Genomic DNA, 16,911 nt, shown 5'->3' on the forward strand with positions numbered 1-16,911 from the left:
AGCAAAACTATCCGCTGCGTTAAAAGTGCTGATGCTCGATTACAGTTGCATTTTCACTCATGTCACAGTCCCAAACAATGGTGCCAAGTGACAGCCCGCAGCTGTCTGCGACACCCGCGTTAGCTGACAGATAGACGCACACACAGCACACATTGATCCAGGTTCGACGCCACAACCGCTGATTCTCTCTCTCTATTCTCCCAAGTGACCGGGGTTGCGTTTGAAATCTCCCTCTCGTGTTATTCACGTACTCGATTACCACCACTATTTCCTCCGCCTCTTTAATTGGGACCCGAATTAGCACCGGGATCCGGCAGTCCGCTGCGGACACTTTCGCTAGCCGGCCCCTGTGTAAGAGCTCACGGGCCGCTCGGATTGTACGTTTTTATATTTTGCGAGAGGACTTAAATCGATTTTTTTTCTCTCTCTCTCCGTCTGGCAAGCTTCACTGACGTCAGGAGTCGGAAGCCTCCGAGTGGACCCGGGCTTGTGGATATATATAAATATAATCTCGGTCCGGTGACCGGAGATCGCGGCGTGTGCCGGACGGGGTCAGCGGTGTCGGTGTGGTCGGTCAGCAACTAAACGCTGACAAAGGGAGAGTAAAGTTCACCGCCTCCAGTCCCGGGCTACCGGTTCAGCTCGCCACTAGTTTCTTTGTTGTCCGGCTCGAAAGAACTATGAATAAATCGCGCTGTCTGCTTCCCGCTTTGGGTCGGCTGCCAACGCAGTAATAAATCATGTAAGTTATAGAGGCAGACCTGCCGATGGACGGTGGTTTATTTTGCGTGTGTGTGTTGACTGAGCCCCGATCGATGCAAAACTAAAATCAAGGCTGTGTGGCTGGATGTCAGGGGACGGGAGCACAAAGCCCCGGCCGGCCGGCCGGCTGCCCGGCTGGCTGCCCGCGGCGCGGTGCACCGCAGTGTCTACTGGCTTGGTGTTGGTTCCGCTCACTCCCTGTAACCTCTTCGCTCCTGCAGGTCGGTTCGTATCGTGGCGCTGGGGAACGAGAAAGGGGGATTTGACGAGAGTCTCCAGCAGCCGGATCTGATCACCACCTATTTCGGCAGGCATGCGATCGTCCGGCACACCGAGGAGAGGCGGCTACTGAGCTTTGCTACCCACCTCACCTTCCCTGCGTTCGTCGAGTACCAAGCGTACGTCTTCGGCAGAGTCAGGGTGCTGATTCACGACTGCCCAAGTTGGGTAAGGAGGCAAGGAGTACCGAACGGGACTCGTTTAGTGTCATCTGAAACCCGGGAGGGTTGTGTACGAACGTCCCGTGGAATAATTTCTGCTCACCTTCCCTGAACCCCTCCACATCCCACCCTACCACTAAAGTTCACTATTTCCCTTGTTCCACTGTAGGAGTCCATTTGACCATCCACTTACCTGAGTTTGCAACAGTTTTGAAGTTTGCAGTGTCAAAATGTGATTTTTTTAGGGCCTGCCTGGTTAATTGTGAGAACCGCAGACATTGTCTTTTTTAACCATCTGGGAAACTGGCTGTTCGGCCCATCTAACTCGTGCTGTGCCTGTCCTTGCCTTTTTTGAAACATTATTTTACGCTATTTCTCCAGTCTTATTTACCATTCAGTTCACATCACTCACAAACACGGAAGTCTTGTGCCCACCCCCACAGTCTAGATGTCACAAGTGTCAAAGCAACGAGAGATGGGTATAGGGCCTGGTTCCCCATCTGTCCCCACGGAGGGGGGGGGTTACCCCCTTCATTAAGATCATGACTGATCTATTTTCACCCCGGCACTGCAAAATGCACTAACTCCATATTCATTGAGTTTCCTAATATCTATGAAATATGAAATCCCCATTCTGAAAGAGCTCTTGCACCTGTGTTTCCACGCAATCATTTTAGATAGACAAATTGGTAAGGTTTACTACCCTTTGAGTGGAAAAAAATCTCATCTCCGACTGAAATACTGACTCCTTATTTCCCTCTGTTTATAGACGCCACAGCCAGAGGAGTCAACTCCACATCAGCCCAGCCAAGCCCCTTACGATGTTTGTATCTTTTCTGAGATCTTCTCTCAACCTTCCAAACTCCTGAGAGTAAAGGGAGAGTCTGCTTAAACTTTTCACATTCTAACATAAATCATAAAACAATGTGTTATCAAGACCCATATGACATTGGAGCAGAATTAGGCCATCTGGCCCATTACGTCTCCTCCGCCATTTCATCATGGTTGATACATTTCCCTCTCTCCTGCCTTCTGCCTGTAACCTTTCATCCTTGATTAGTCAAGAACCTATCAACCAAATATTCCCAATGACCTCCACAGCTGCTTGTGGCAATGAATTCCACAGATTCACTACCGTCTGACTAAAGAAATTCCTCTTCTGTTCTAAAGTGATGTCCCTCTATTCTGAGGCTGTGCCCTCTGCTCCAAAACTCTCCCACCTTAGGAAGCATCCTCTCCACATCCACTCGATCTAGGCTTTTCAACATTTGATAGGTTTCAATGAGATTCCCCCTCGTTCTTCTAAATTCCAGTGAGTACAGTCCAGAGCCATCAAACACTCCTCATATTCAATCCTGGAATCATTTTTGTGAACCTCCTGTGAACTCTCCCAAATATCAGCACATCCTTTCTAAATAAGGAGCCCTAAACTGCTCACAGTACTCCAAGTGTGGCCTCACCAGTGCTTTATAAAGCCATATTTAGAGAGAAGATTTGAAAAACAGTTATTTCAAATCTTCAATGGAAGATGCTCTCTCACTGCTCCCCCTCTGTGGTGTCTGCTGCTGTCTGACTCTTTGACCTCTTAGTTTATACTCCTTCCCCTCCCCTCATCTTCTTATTCTGGCTTCTTCCCCTGTCCTTTCCTGTCCTGATGAAGGGTCTTGTCTCAAAACGTTGACTCCTCATTCCTTTCTCGAGATGCTACCTAACCTGCTGAGTTCCACCAGCATTTTGTGTATGTTACTCTGGACTTCCAGTATCTGTAGAATCTCGTGTGTTTATTATTTTATACCTTTTCTGATTTTATTTCTTCCAAAATAACATTTATAAGGGCTGCAACTCTTAAGAAGCTCCCCTTTATAATTTCCAAAGTTCAAAGTAAGTAATTTATTATCAAATTTGTTACATGTATGTCACCATATAAATGCTTTTTCTTGTGGGCATACTCAATAAATTCAATAACCAGATTAGAATCAATCAATCAATCAATCAATGACCGCATCAACAGGGTAGACAACCAGTGTGGAAAAGCAAACTGTGCAAATTCAAAAGGAAAGAAATAATAACAGATAAATAAATAAGTGATAAATATCAAGAACATGAGATGAAGAGTCCCTGAAAGTGAGTCCATAGGTTGTGGGAACATCTCAATAATTGAAATCGAGTGAAGGTATCCCCTTTGGTTCAAGAGCCTTCTGGTTGAGAGGTAATAACTGTTCCTGAACCTGGAGGTGTGAGTCCTGAGGCTCCTGTACCTCCTTCCCGATGACAGCAGCAAGAAGAGAGCATGCCCTGGGTGGTGGAGGTCCCTGATGATGGATGCTGCTTTTCAAGGCAATGCTTGTGTAGATGTGCTCAATGGTGGGGAACACCAGTGCCATGATGGACTGGGCCGTATCCACTACTTTCTTTGTAGGATTTTCCTTTCAAGGGCATTGGTATTTCCATTCCAGGCTGTGATACAGCCAGTCAATATACTCTGCACGTAACGAACATGGAAGTTTGTTAAAGTTAGTCATTAGTTGCCTTTGTACATTACTCAGCCTCCACTTCCTATCAAGATATCGTCTGGTGACATTAAAGAGTTATGCCTGGATTAGCCACTCCTTTTAAAGATAAGTAGCACAAACATGCTGGGAAGAACACATTGGAAAATCAACATTTGCTATTATAATACGTAATCATACTTAATTACTTACCACCTGTTAGGCCACTGGTGTTTGGGGCAGCCATGAAGATCCTCCATCTCTGGTGGTGTTCAGGGCTTCCTTCATTATGTCAGTAGCTTCCTCTCAGTTTTCACTACTGTCAGTCACGCAGATCCCAGGTTGAGACTCAGGAATACTGTCGTACTCACGTAGTGGGATTCTTCTTGACTGTTTCGGTCACAATTTTGTTTCACCAGTCAGGGTTGTTAGCCCTGAGCTGAACCCCTGAACCTGCAGGGCACACAATCATAACACACATCTTTAGAAGAACCAGATTTGGCTACTGAAATTTTGATTAAGGGAGTAAGGAATTAATTAAAAGACAACTAAAGAATTTTCAAATTGTCATCCAGAATTTATTGAAATAAAAATATTGGTTTTGGCTACATAACGATAAGATGTAGTCAAAACACAAGTTTTTGCTTATCTATATTCATGTTAGGTGTTTAAATATCCAGGGGAAGAAATGGTACATATAATATTTTAGTAACTATAGAGCAGACGGTGCTACTTAATATCCAGGTCACTTTTCTTGGGTAGTAATTATTTAGAAGTAAGTCAATCAGAATGTACTGTACCATTTGGAGAATTGCTGGGGCAGCTATTATTAGCTTGTGCAACTGAGGTATAAGTTGCACGTAACAAACAACAGGATTATAACAGTAACTGAGAAAGTTTATTGTTCCCTTGACATAGCTAATACTGACAGTGTTCATTCTTTCCACCAAAAGGGAAGAGTACAAATATTAAGGGCAATATGTGAATAGATTATTGTGTTTGGTGCATCACTGGTGCCTGGCAATTGGTACACTGGTGCCTATCAGCTCTGACGCTGTCACTCAGGATGATGGGCAGCACAGAATTCTGTTCACAAGACCTTCCATGGCACAGTTGAGCCAGACACTCAATGACATATGTGATCATGGTGACCATGATTGTCCTTGGGAAATTTTTCTACAGAAATGGTTTGCCATTGCCTTCTTCTAAGATGAACTATAAATGACAAGATATATATATATATATATATACACACACAGCTGCTTATTTGGGACGACACTTAAAGAACAAAAACTAATCGGGAAAATGGCAAGAATTCCCTTTGTTTATTTGGGACAGGAGACTCTCGCCATACAGTTTCTAATGAGCGTCAGTTGCATGCCCTTGCTTGGCGGTTAGATACTACACTATGCTTTGTGCAAACAGTTTTTAAACGGTGTCAGTTGCATGTGTTTGTGTTCAAGAAACAGTCCTGCCGAAGGGTTTCGGCCCAGAACGTCGGCTGTACTTTCTCCCGTAGATGCTGCCTGGCCTGCTGAGTTTCTCCAGCATCTTCCGTGTGTTGCTCTGATTTCCAGCATCTGCAGATTTTCTCTTGTTAGTGATTTTCGTCACTGTTTGTTGGCAAGAAGTAAGTAATAACACAATTCAGAACTGTTTGGCATGCTGCAGTTTCAAGCATTCAGGGTTGGACATGCCAGAAATGGCCCGGAGTGAAAATGAAACAATTTCACTGCCTCAACACATAAGGAACTATGAAGAATTTGAGGGCATCAGCAATCATATTGAATGTTACAATGAAAATGAAGAATTAGAGGATGTAATCATTGAACCCATTGTGTGATGGCAGTCAATTATTTGCCCAGGTGTCTGCACTGACTTTGTTCATTTACAGTCAATCAAAAGGACACGGCAGCATACACTGAATTAATTCCTCCATCAATAATTATTAGGAACTAATACAGTTTGTAGCACTGTAGGTTCAATAGGTACATTTAATGTTAGAGAAATGTATACAATATACATCCTGAAAATCTTTTTCTTTGCATTCTAATTTGTTATGTATTTCATTTAAATACTTCATTTGTTGCTCTGTTAAGTGGTAAATTGTCTTTGTTATACCTTTTTAATTATTTCCATAAAACTTCAGCTAATTGAAACAGTTGCTTAATTGAGCCAAAATGTACTGATTCCAATTAACCAGAATCTATCTATGTATTCATCCATCTGTACAGTATATGAAAAAAGAGTCTCTGCTACTGCTGTCATACAATCAGTTTAGGGCCCCTTTGATCCTCTGAACCCTCTGGATGGGTCTGTAGCCACCAGTCCTCTGCCTTTTGCCTGCTGTGCACCCAATCAATTCAATTCCAAGTTGCACATCTTTGCTACTGAGATCCTCTATTGTTCCTCGTTGAAATACTGGTTGGAGAACTGCAACCATCTTACATTTTCCTTTGAATGGATTAATCTTAGAGATTAGCTGCTGTTTGATTGCTTTGTTGGCATTTCTTCAAAATTTAATAGATCTGTATGTGAACTTCCAAACTCAAGGGTGGTAAAAGTTTCTTCAACGAATTTTAAATTCATATCAAATTAATGCCCCAAGCTCAAAGATGCTTCTTTAAAACATACAAGTCTGATATCAGGCCTTTGTGACTTATTTTTTCTCTCCGTAGCTAGCACATCTTCCCTGTGGAATGGACTTGTCAGAATAAATTGATAATAACATTTTTAAAAGTTATGAAAAGGATGTGTTCTTATTACAAGCATGAAGCAGGAATGTTCACACAACTGGGTGACTGTGAGTTTGTTTATTTTGAATCCTCGGGCGAGGTTGTCAAACTCAATAATCTTTATAATAAAAATACTGTTAGAACTTCAAAATAGAAACAGAAAAATCTGAAAATCACAGCCTGGTCAATTATATGGAGGAAGAATATTATTAGATTATAATAATAAGGTATTAGAAAACAACTATTTTTAACCTTTCTATTATTTGCACGATCCGTCTTCTTTTACACGTTGGTTATTTGGCTGTCTTTGTTATTTATAGTTTTTCATAAATGCTGTAGTATTTCTTTATTTTCCTGTGAATGCCTGCAAGAAAATGAATCTCAATGTATTTTATGGTGACTTATTCATAGTTTGATAATAAATTTACTTTGAACTTGGGATAATGACCTATAATATTAAGGTTTGCCATGAGCAGATTTAATGACGTTTGCCGATGGGTTGGTCAGCACAACACGTATTCTTATATACCAGTGCATCATTTAGAAGTAGTTCACTCAAAAAATCGTACAACTTTTGGTCATTTTTAAATTGCAGTATTAAAGAAGTAAATACGAATTTTAATATGAAAAGTTACGTACATAAAAATAAAACTGCCATTTAATGCAATCAAAAGAGAATTCCTAACAGGCAGCCCTTGGTAGCACTAGGAATTAATTCAATATGATTTGTGAGTCCATTAGATGACTCACATTTAATTTTCCAATGTGTACAGGCTTTACAGAAGGGAATTATAACCATGGTACAGACACAACCACTACTCTGAATCTGGTGACATGCTCATAAAGAGTTAGAATCATTTCTCATCCTGTACGTCCTTAGCTTTGCTTGGTAATGTAGATCTGTAGGGCCATCTATAAGAGGTAGGTTTCAATGAGAAAGCTATCGAATATTGAAAGGCCCAGATAGAGTGGACATGGACAGGATGTTTCTTATAATGGGGGGAGTCTAGGACCAGAGGGAACAGCCTCAGAATACAAGGGCAAAACTTCAGAACAGAGGTGAGAAGAAACTTTTTAGCTAGAGGGTGATGAACTTGTGGAATTCATGACCACAGACGGCTGTGGAGACCACATCATTGGGTATATTTAAACTGGAAGTTGATGGGTTCTTGTTTAGTTGGGGTGTCAAAAGTTACGGGCTGAAGCAGGAAAATGGGGTTGAGAGCGAGAATCAGCCATGATGGAACGGTGGAGCAGACTCGATGGGCTGAATGGCCTAAACCTGCTTCATTGTTTCATGGAGTTAACGTATGGTGCTGGTTGTGCTACGGTGTGGAACGTTGTTTTGGGTTTGAACAATACACGGGGAAAATTCTGACGACTCAATTTTGACTTCTGGGTGCCAATGAAAATTCTCAACATTTCTTTGTCAGGAATTATTCGACAACGACTGGTATCAGTCACGGAATATAGTTGGGCTGGCAGACATCATTGTTCTCAAATACTCTGTCAATGACAAAACTTCGTTTCAAGAAGTGAAGGATAACTATGTCCCTATGATCAAGAGGATACTGAACCAGTGGACAGTTGCAGTCATTGTTGCTGCTATTGGTACAAGAGAAAATGGTAAGTGAGAAAGCTGTGCACATTTCTCCTGAGTAGACGAGGTAACGGCCACTCTGGAAATAGAATGATCTTTAGTTAATTGAAAATGGAAGAAAACACCTCATCATTATTTTCAGCTAGTGAAATCTACTTTATTACGTAACAGTCTGAAATGCTCAACAGATTCAAGGTGCATTATTATCAAAGTATGCGTGCAATTTACAACCCTGAGGTTCGTCTTCCCCACAGACAACTGCAAAACAAAGAAACACCATGGAACCTGTTCAAAGAAAACACCAAATCCCCGAATCGCAAGAATAAGAACAAATCGTGCAAACAACAAAAAAATGAGTGAGGCACTGAGCATATGAGTCATATCAAGTCAGAATCAGAATCGGGTTTTTTATAACCGACATGTGTCGTGAAATTTTTTTAGCATAGCAGCAGCAGTTCAATGCAATACATAATATAGAAGAGGGAAAAATAATAAAAATAATAATAGTAATAAATAAATAAGTAAATCAATTACAGTATACGTATATTGAATAGATTAAAAATCATGCAAAGAAACAGAAATAATATATACTAAAAAAGTGAGCTGGTGTTCACGGGTTCATTGTCCATTTAGGAATTGGATGGCAGAGGGGAAGAAGCTGTTCCCGAATTGCTGAGTGTGTGCCTTCAGTCAAGTCTATTGTCAATAACTATATACATGCATACCATCAAATGAGATGAGGTTTCTCCGAACACAACACTCAGAGCACATAATAACTTATGAAAGTTTAAGGATGAAATCTACAGATGGATTACACATAAATAAACAAACTAGAGTGCATAACTTAAATGTTGTGAGGTACAGAACAGACTATCCAGTGACATTTTGAATGTGATGTGGCAGGGTGTTCAGAAGCCTAATGGCCTGAGGGAAGAAACTATTTCCCATTCTGACTGTTCTTGTTTTTATGCATCGGAGTCTGCGGCCTGATGGTAGAAAGTCAAAGAGGATGCTGGCTGGATGGGTAGAATCGTTATAATACGAAGGGCCCTGCCTATGTAGTGCTCCTGATAGATGTCCCCAGTGGATGGTAGGGAGACCTCTCTGGTCCTCTCAATCCTCTACAGGGACATCCAGTCCGGTGTTCAAGTTTATTGTATGAAACACCAAAGCACAAGGACGTCAAACAGTACAGGCATATTCAGTTCATCTCAGTTTAGTTTAATCTAGCGCTGTGTTGTTCTTTAACTTCAGGCTGCAGAACCAGTCTGCCCCGACCAAAATTGCATGAAATAGCAGCTAAAAAGGATTGACCAGAAACCAGGAACGAATCATAACATAAACTATGGTCCAAACCACAATCATGTCGATTAGACTTTGCTCAACACCTCAAATAAAACAAGGCGTGTTTCCATTGATTGTTCACAAACCAAACGTTACGCGACAGAGCAAAATGATTCCTGGTTTGATGTCAGGCGTAATGAGTTAGCTGAACTCTGCCGACATAGTGGTGAGGGTTAATGGTGGAAAGGAAGTCACAGAGGTTGTTTGTTTCTCGTTGCTGTCAGTTGTCCTACGATTCCTGTTGGAAAGAATAATGTATGTCATCTGGTATAGAGGGGCCACTGCACAGGATCAGAAAAAGCTGCGGAAAAAACTGTCAACTCAGCCATGAGCACTAGGCTCCCCAGCATCAAGGACTTATTAAAAGACGATGCCTCAAAAATGTGGCATCAGTCATTCAGGACCCCCATCAGCCAGGACGTGGCCCCCTTCTCATTGCTACCATCAGGGAGGAGGTACAGGAGCCTGAAGACACACGCTCAATGTTTCAGGAACAGCTTCTTCCCCTCCACCATCAGGTTTCTAAATGCACAATGAACCATGTACTCAAATATTTTTTCTTTTTTTGCACCCTTTTTACACTACTTATTTAACTTATATTTTTTGTACATATTTCTTATTGTAATTTATAGATTTATTGATCATGTATTCCAGTGCGCCGCTGCCACAGAACAACATATTTCATGTCATATGCCTGTGATATTAAACCTGATTCTGAATTCTGGGCAACAGCTTCCTCCTGCAGGCTGTAGATTTTTTTAACACCTTGCTGGCAGAAGGACACACGTACACCCTGTCTGAACACCCTGCCACCACATCACCCCCTCTCCACTCCCCAACTCACAGACGCACTCTCATCCTGCACCGGTCGCTTTTCATCTTTTATTGCTGCTGTTTCACACATTCATACGACTCCTTGTTTTTTAATAATGGTGCCAGTAACATTATATTGTCTTACGTAATCACATACCTCACACTCTGTCAACCTGTCAATCTTCAGGCCATGTCACTTAGGGACTTGCACTAATATTATATTGTGACTGGATCATAACTATATGTACTGTGTGTGACTGTATGTGCTGTGTGTGATTGTATATGCTGTGTGTAACTATACTGTGTGTAACTGTATGTGCTGTGTGTGATTATATTTAATGTGTCTGACTGTATGTGCAGTGTGTGCCTGTATGTGCTGTGTGTGACTAAATGTGTTGTGTGTGACTATTTGTGCTGTGTGTGATTATATTTACTGTGTCTGACTGTATGTGCAGTGTGTGACTGTATGTACTATGTGCTGTGTGTGACTAAATGTGTTGTGTGTGACTGATTGTGCTGTGTGTGATTATATTTACCGTGTGTGACTGTATGTGAGGTGTCCGACTGTATGTACTGTGCTTTGCAACTTGGCCCCAGAGGAACAATGTTTTGTTTAGCTATATACATGTATATGGTTGAATGACAGGAAATCTGAACTTGAACTTGAAGTATGTGTATTGGAAGTAACACGTGACCTTATTTAAACAGGCCATGTTAGACCTAGTGTTGAGTAATAAATTTGAATTAGTTATTTATCTGACAGTAAAGAAACAGCCAGGTAACAGTGAATTAAATTGAATTTGATTTTGGATTTGAAAAGAAAAGGAATGAGTCACCAAACAGGGCTGACATTGGAGGGGCGTGGCCGGTAATAGCCCTGATAGATAAGCAAACAACACACTGTAGCCACTTTATTATCTCTGCTCCTGTACACCCGCTCGTTAATGCAAATATATAATCAGCCGATCATGTGGCAGCAACTCAATGCATAAAAGCATGCAGACATGATCAGTTGTTGTTCAGACCAAACATCAGAATGGGGAAGAAATGTGATCTAAGTGACTTTGACTGTGGAATGATTGTTGGTGCCAGATGGGCTGGTTTGAGTATCTCAGAGACCGCTGATCTCCTGGGATTTTCATGCACAATGGAATCTGAAGTTTGCAGTGTGACAGTATATTGACTGATAGCTCGTGCCTTGTGCCTTGTGCTCTGTGTGACTATTGGTGCTGTGTTTTGCATTTTGGCCCTGGAGAAATGCTGGTTGGTTTGGCTGTGTTCATGGGTATTCATGTCTGGCTGAATGACAATTAAACGCAAACTTGAACATGAATACTGTATATAATTATTGGTTGTCCTGCGAGAAATTGGGGAATAAATCGTAACAAAAGCGCTGAATTGAAATAATTTAAAAATGATAGAAAAACACAACATAATGCTGCACTTTATTGAAATGTGCTGAGGTCTATTTATTTTTCTAATTAACTCTCTTCTGTGAGAACAAGTTAGCTGGTTTGACAGTAAATTATAGAACATAGAATGTTACAGCACAGTGCAAGCCCTTCGGCCCACCGTGTTGTGCCAGACTTTTAATCTACTCAAAGATCAATCTAACCCTTCCCTCCTACATAGCTTTCCATTTTTATTTCATCCATGTGCTTGTCTAAGATCCTCTTAATTGGGCCTAATATATCTGCCTCTAGCAACACCCCTGGCAGGGTACTGCAGGCACGCACCACCCCTTGTGTAAAAAAACCTCCCTCTGATATTTCCCCCCATTCTTTCCTCCAGTCACCTTCAAATTACACCTCCTCTAATTTTTCGTAAATTTATATTAAATTTGTTTCTGTTTTGTGCCATGAATAGAAGCTTTACCAGTGGCTTAATTTGGAATGAAACAAGTGTTTCAAGGACTGTTAATGTTTAAATGGCACTGTGGTTTAGGTGGCGGGTTGGAGATATTTCTCCACCAAGGAAGGTGTAAGGCATTCCTTCCCTGCCTTGGGCAAGGTGTAGCACCTGCTTAGCCCCCGGATCAGGGTCATGTGAAGCCATGGGAGCAGGTGGTGGATGGTCGTACGAGCAGCCGGTGCACATCACAAGTCCTGGTCATGTGACCACTGACACCAGGTAGACAATCTCTGAAGAGCATTGATAATGGCTGGGGTCACCCATCTTGTAAAGACACTGCCCAGAAGAAAGCAACAGCAAACCACTTCTGTAGAAAAATTTGCCAAGAACAATCAACGTCATGAGACCATGATCACCCATGTCATACAACATGGCACATAACTATCGTTAACATTTGTTCTCCAACACACAGATCAGGTGATGGCTATTTATGATGGAGATATCTTAAATAAGCTAATTTAAATATTTGAGTCATAAATCTGCAAATTCAGGTTTAATAATTACTAACAAAATTGCCAACAAATATATACTCAGTGGCCACTTTATTAGGTACCTCCTGTAACTAATAATGTGGTCTCTGAGTGTACATTTGTGGTTTCTGCTGCTGTAGTCCATCCATTTCAAGGTTTGACGTGTTGTGTGTTCACAGATGCTCTTCTGCGCATCACTGTTGTAATATGTGGTTATTTGATTTACTGTTGCCTTCCTGTCAGCTAGAACCATTCTGGCCATTGTCCTCCAACCTCTTTCATTAACAAGGTGTTTTCACCTACAGAACTGCCACTTCACTGGATGTTTTTGTTTTTTGAAACATTCTCTGTAAACTCTAGAGACTGTTGTGCATGAAAATCCCAGGAGATCAACAGTTTCTGAGATACTCAAACCACCTTGTCTAGCACCAACAACCAATCTACGGTCAAAGTCACTTAGATCACATTTCTTCCCCATTCTGATGTTTAGGTCTGAACAACAACTGAACCTCTTCACCATGTCTGCATGCTTCTTATGTTTTGAGTTGCTGCCAGATGATTGAATGATTAAGTATTTCCATTAACGAGCAGGTATACTAATAAAGTGGTATAAGGGATCCTAATACTATGAACATCCATTTACCAATGTTCTGCTCTATCTGTTTTCACTACTAAACGCCAAGCAGTATGCTTCCTGAAAGTATGTTTATTGTTTGAGTCAAGTACCTTGTGAAAGGTACTCGAAGTTTGTGAAATCAAGTACCTTGAGCTCTCAGCTATTACCCTTACTAACCTTTCACCAACTTCATGATTTGCATGTAACTGAATGGCAAAACTCTAGTGCCTTAGTTACCTCTCATCTTTAAGTTTAGCAGAATATGTTTTAAAAATAATCCATAATAATAGACAAACAAAGCAACCACATTCAATGCTGCTGTACTCTTAACATCCCAAATAAATTCACTATTGATCAGAACAAGTTCATTTAGGTTATGAAGACACGCAGTCCTCTTTTATTGTCATTTAGTAATGCATGCATTAAGAAATAATACATTATTTCCTCCGGTGTGATATCACAAAACACAGGACAGACCAAGACTGAAAAAAACTAACAAAACCACATAATTATAACCTATAGTTACAACAGTGCAACAATACCATAACTTGATGTAGAAGTCCATGAGCACAGTAAAAAGTTCAAAGTCTCTCAAATGTCCCACATCTCACGCAGAAGGGAGAAGGAAGAGAAACTCTCCCTGCCATACCCGACCACGGTCCGACTCTGAGTCATCCGAAAACTTCGAGCTCTGATCAGCTCTCCGACACTGAGTACTGAGCGCCATCTCTATCCGAACGATTCAACCTCCATCTCGGTCGCCAACAGCAGGCAAAGCCGGGGATTTTGAGGCCTTCCCTCCGAAAGATTCCCGATCACGCAGTAACAACAGCAGCGAACTGGCGTTTCAGAAAATTTTCCAGATGTTCCTCTGTGCTTTCACATCCATCTCCATCAAATCAGAATTGTCCATGGCCCCTATTTAACGGATACAGTATCATTTTTCACTGGAGGGCTGCGCACCATGATAAAGTGATTAGTGAAAAACCTAATAAAATTCCACATTCGGAGCACACTCAATGATCACTTTATTAGGTACACCGGTATACCTGCTCATTAATTCAAATATCTAATCAGCCAATCATGTGGCACCAACTCAATGCATAAGAGGTTCAAAAGGTTCAGTTGTTGTTCACACTAAATAGTAGAATGGGGTAAGAAATGTGTTCTAAGTGACTTTGACTGTGGAATGATTGGTACCAGATGGGGTGTTTAGTATATCTTAGAAATTGCTGATTTCCTGGAATTTTCACATACAGCAGTCACCAAAATTTATAGAGAATGGTGTGATAAAAAACATCCAGTTAGTGCCGTTTCTGTGGGCAAATACAGCTTGTTAATGAGGGAGGTCAGGAGAGAATGGCCAGACTGATTCAAGCTGACAGGAAGACAACAGTAACTCAAATAACCACATGTTACAACAGTGGTGTTCAGAAGGGCATCTCTGAACATACAACACGTCGAGCCTTGAAGTGGACGGGCTATAGCAGCATAAGACATAGGAACAGAATTAGGCCATTCAGCCCATTGAATCTGCTCCACTGTTCCATCATGGCTGATCCTGGATCCCACTCAACCCCACACACCAGCCTTCTTGCCATATCCTTTGATATCTGACTGATCAGGAAACTATCAACTTCGGCCTTAAATATACCCACAGACTTGGCCTCCATCGCGGTCTGAGGCAGAGCATTCCACAGATTTACTACTCTCTAGCTAAAAAACATTCCTCCTTACCTCTGTTCTAAAGGGTTGCCCCTCAATTTTGAGGCTGTGCCCTCTAGTTCTGGATACGAAACATCCTCTCCACATCCACCCTATCTAGTCCTTTCAACATTTGGTTGGTTTCAGTGAGATCCCGCCACATTTTCTAAATTCCAGTGAGTATAGGCCCAAAACTGTCAAACGCTCCTCATATGTTAACCCCTTCATTCCTGGAATCATCCTCGTGAACCTCTGCTTGACTCTCTCCAATGACAACACATTCTTTCTGATATATGGGGCCCAAAACTGTTGACAATACTCCAAGTGTGGACTGACTAGTGTCTTCTAAGGACTCAGCATCATCTCCTTGTTTTTATATTCTATTCCCCTTGAAGTAAATGCCAACATAGCACTTGCCTTCTTTACCACAGACTCAACATGTAAATTAACCTTCTGGGAGTCTTGCACAAAGACTCCTAAGTCCCTCTGCACCTCTGATGTTTGAATCTTCTCCCCATTTAGATAATAGTCTGCACTATTGTTCCTTTTACCAAAGTGTATTATCATGCATTTCCCAACACTGTATTCCATCTGCCACTTTTTTGCCCATTCTTCCAATTTGTCTAAGCCCTGCCACAAATGCATTGCTTCCTCAGCACTATCTTCGTATCATCTGCAAACTTTGCCACAAATCCATCAATTCCATTATCTAAATCATTGACAAGCAATGTGAAAAGCTGCGGTCCCAATACTGACCCCTGAGGAACATGGCTAGTCACTGGCAGCCAACCAGAAAAGACCCCCTTTTATTCCCAATAGCTGCCTCCTGCCTGTCAGCCATTCCTATATCCATGCCAGTATCTGTCCTGTAACACCATAGGATTTTATCTTGTTAAGCAGCCTCATGTGTGGCACCTTATCAAACGCCTTCTAAGATCTAAGTTAATGACATCTACTGCCTCTCCTTTGTCCACCCTGCTTGTTACTTCCTTGAAGAACTCTAACAGATTTGTCAGGCAAGATCTGGCTTTACATAAACCATACTGACTTTGGCTTATTTTATCATTAGTCTCCAAGCACCTCAAAACCTCATTCTTAATAATACACTCCAACACTTTCCTAACCACTGAGGTTAGGATAATTGGCCTATAATTTCCTTTCTTTTGTCTTCCTCCCTTCTTAAAGAGTGGAGTGACATTTGCAATTTTCCAGTCCTCTAGGACCATACCAGAATAAAGTGATTCTTGAAAGATGATAACCAATGCATCCATTATCCCTTCAGCAACCTCTCTCAGGGTTCTGGAACGTAGTCCATCTGGTCCAGGTGACTTTTCGACCTTAAGACCTTTGAGCTTGCCTAGCATTTTTTCATTTGTAATAGCAATGGTACTTGCTCCTGCTCCCTGACACTCACTGACCACTGGCACACTGCTAGTGTCTTCCACAGTGAAGACTTGATGTTCCCATGATGTTCATGTGCCATTTACTCTTTATATAACTGAAAAAAAAATTTGGTATCCTGCAGTATATTATTGGCTAGCCTGCCTTCATCTTTAATCTCTTCCCTTTTTATAGCTTTTTTTGTTGCCTTTTGTTGGATTTAAAAAGCTTCCTAATCATCCAACTTCCCACTCACTTTTCTACCTTATATGTCCTTTGCTTGGCTTTTATGCGGTCCTTAACCTCCTTTGTCAGCCACAGTTGCCTACCCCTGCCATTTAAGAACTTCTTCCTCTGTGGGACCTATCTGTCCTGCACCTTGTGAACAATCCCAGAAACTTCAATGGTCTCTGTTCTGCCATTAATCCTTGCCAGTATTCTCCTCCAGTCCACCTGGGCAATCTCCTCTCTTATGCCTCTGTAATTCCCTATATTCCATTGTGATACTGATACATCTGACTTGTGCTTCTCCCTCTCAAACTGTAGTATGAATTCAATCATATTGTGATCAGTGCCTCCTTAGAGTTCCTTTATGTTAAACTCCCTAATGAGATCTGGGTTTTCACACAACACACAATCAAAGATAG

The 16,911-nt window shown here is 41.5% G+C and overlaps 1 protein-coding gene across 3 annotated transcripts in view; it reads left to right on the top strand.

Moving 5' to 3' along the window:
• The first annotated feature begins 260 nt into the window (after positions 1-260).
• rhobtb3 (Rho related BTB domain containing 3) overlaps positions 261-16,911 on the top strand; it is an 88,252-nt gene continuing 71,601 nt past the window's right edge. The window contains exons 1-4 of one of the 3 annotated variants that reach the window (XM_063068575.1): positions 261-742; positions 984-1,209; positions 1,972-2,025; positions 7,860-8,052. In XM_063068575.1, the coding sequence (XP_062924645.1) occupies positions 741-742; positions 984-1,209; positions 1,972-2,025; positions 7,860-8,052 (475 nt within the window). In that variant the 5' untranslated portion in view covers positions 261-740. Of the gene's footprint in view, positions 743-983; positions 1,210-1,971; positions 2,026-5,662; positions 6,495-7,859; positions 8,053-16,911 lie in introns of those variants that run through there. The other 2 variants (XM_063068578.1, XM_063068576.1) reach the window with 2 other exon arrangements.

The sequence above is a fragment of the Mobula hypostoma genome, chromosome 16, assembly GCF_963921235.1.
Source record: "Mobula hypostoma chromosome 16, sMobHyp1.1, whole genome shotgun sequence".
Taxonomy (NCBI): domain Eukaryota; kingdom Metazoa; phylum Chordata; class Chondrichthyes; order Myliobatiformes; family Myliobatidae; genus Mobula; species Mobula hypostoma.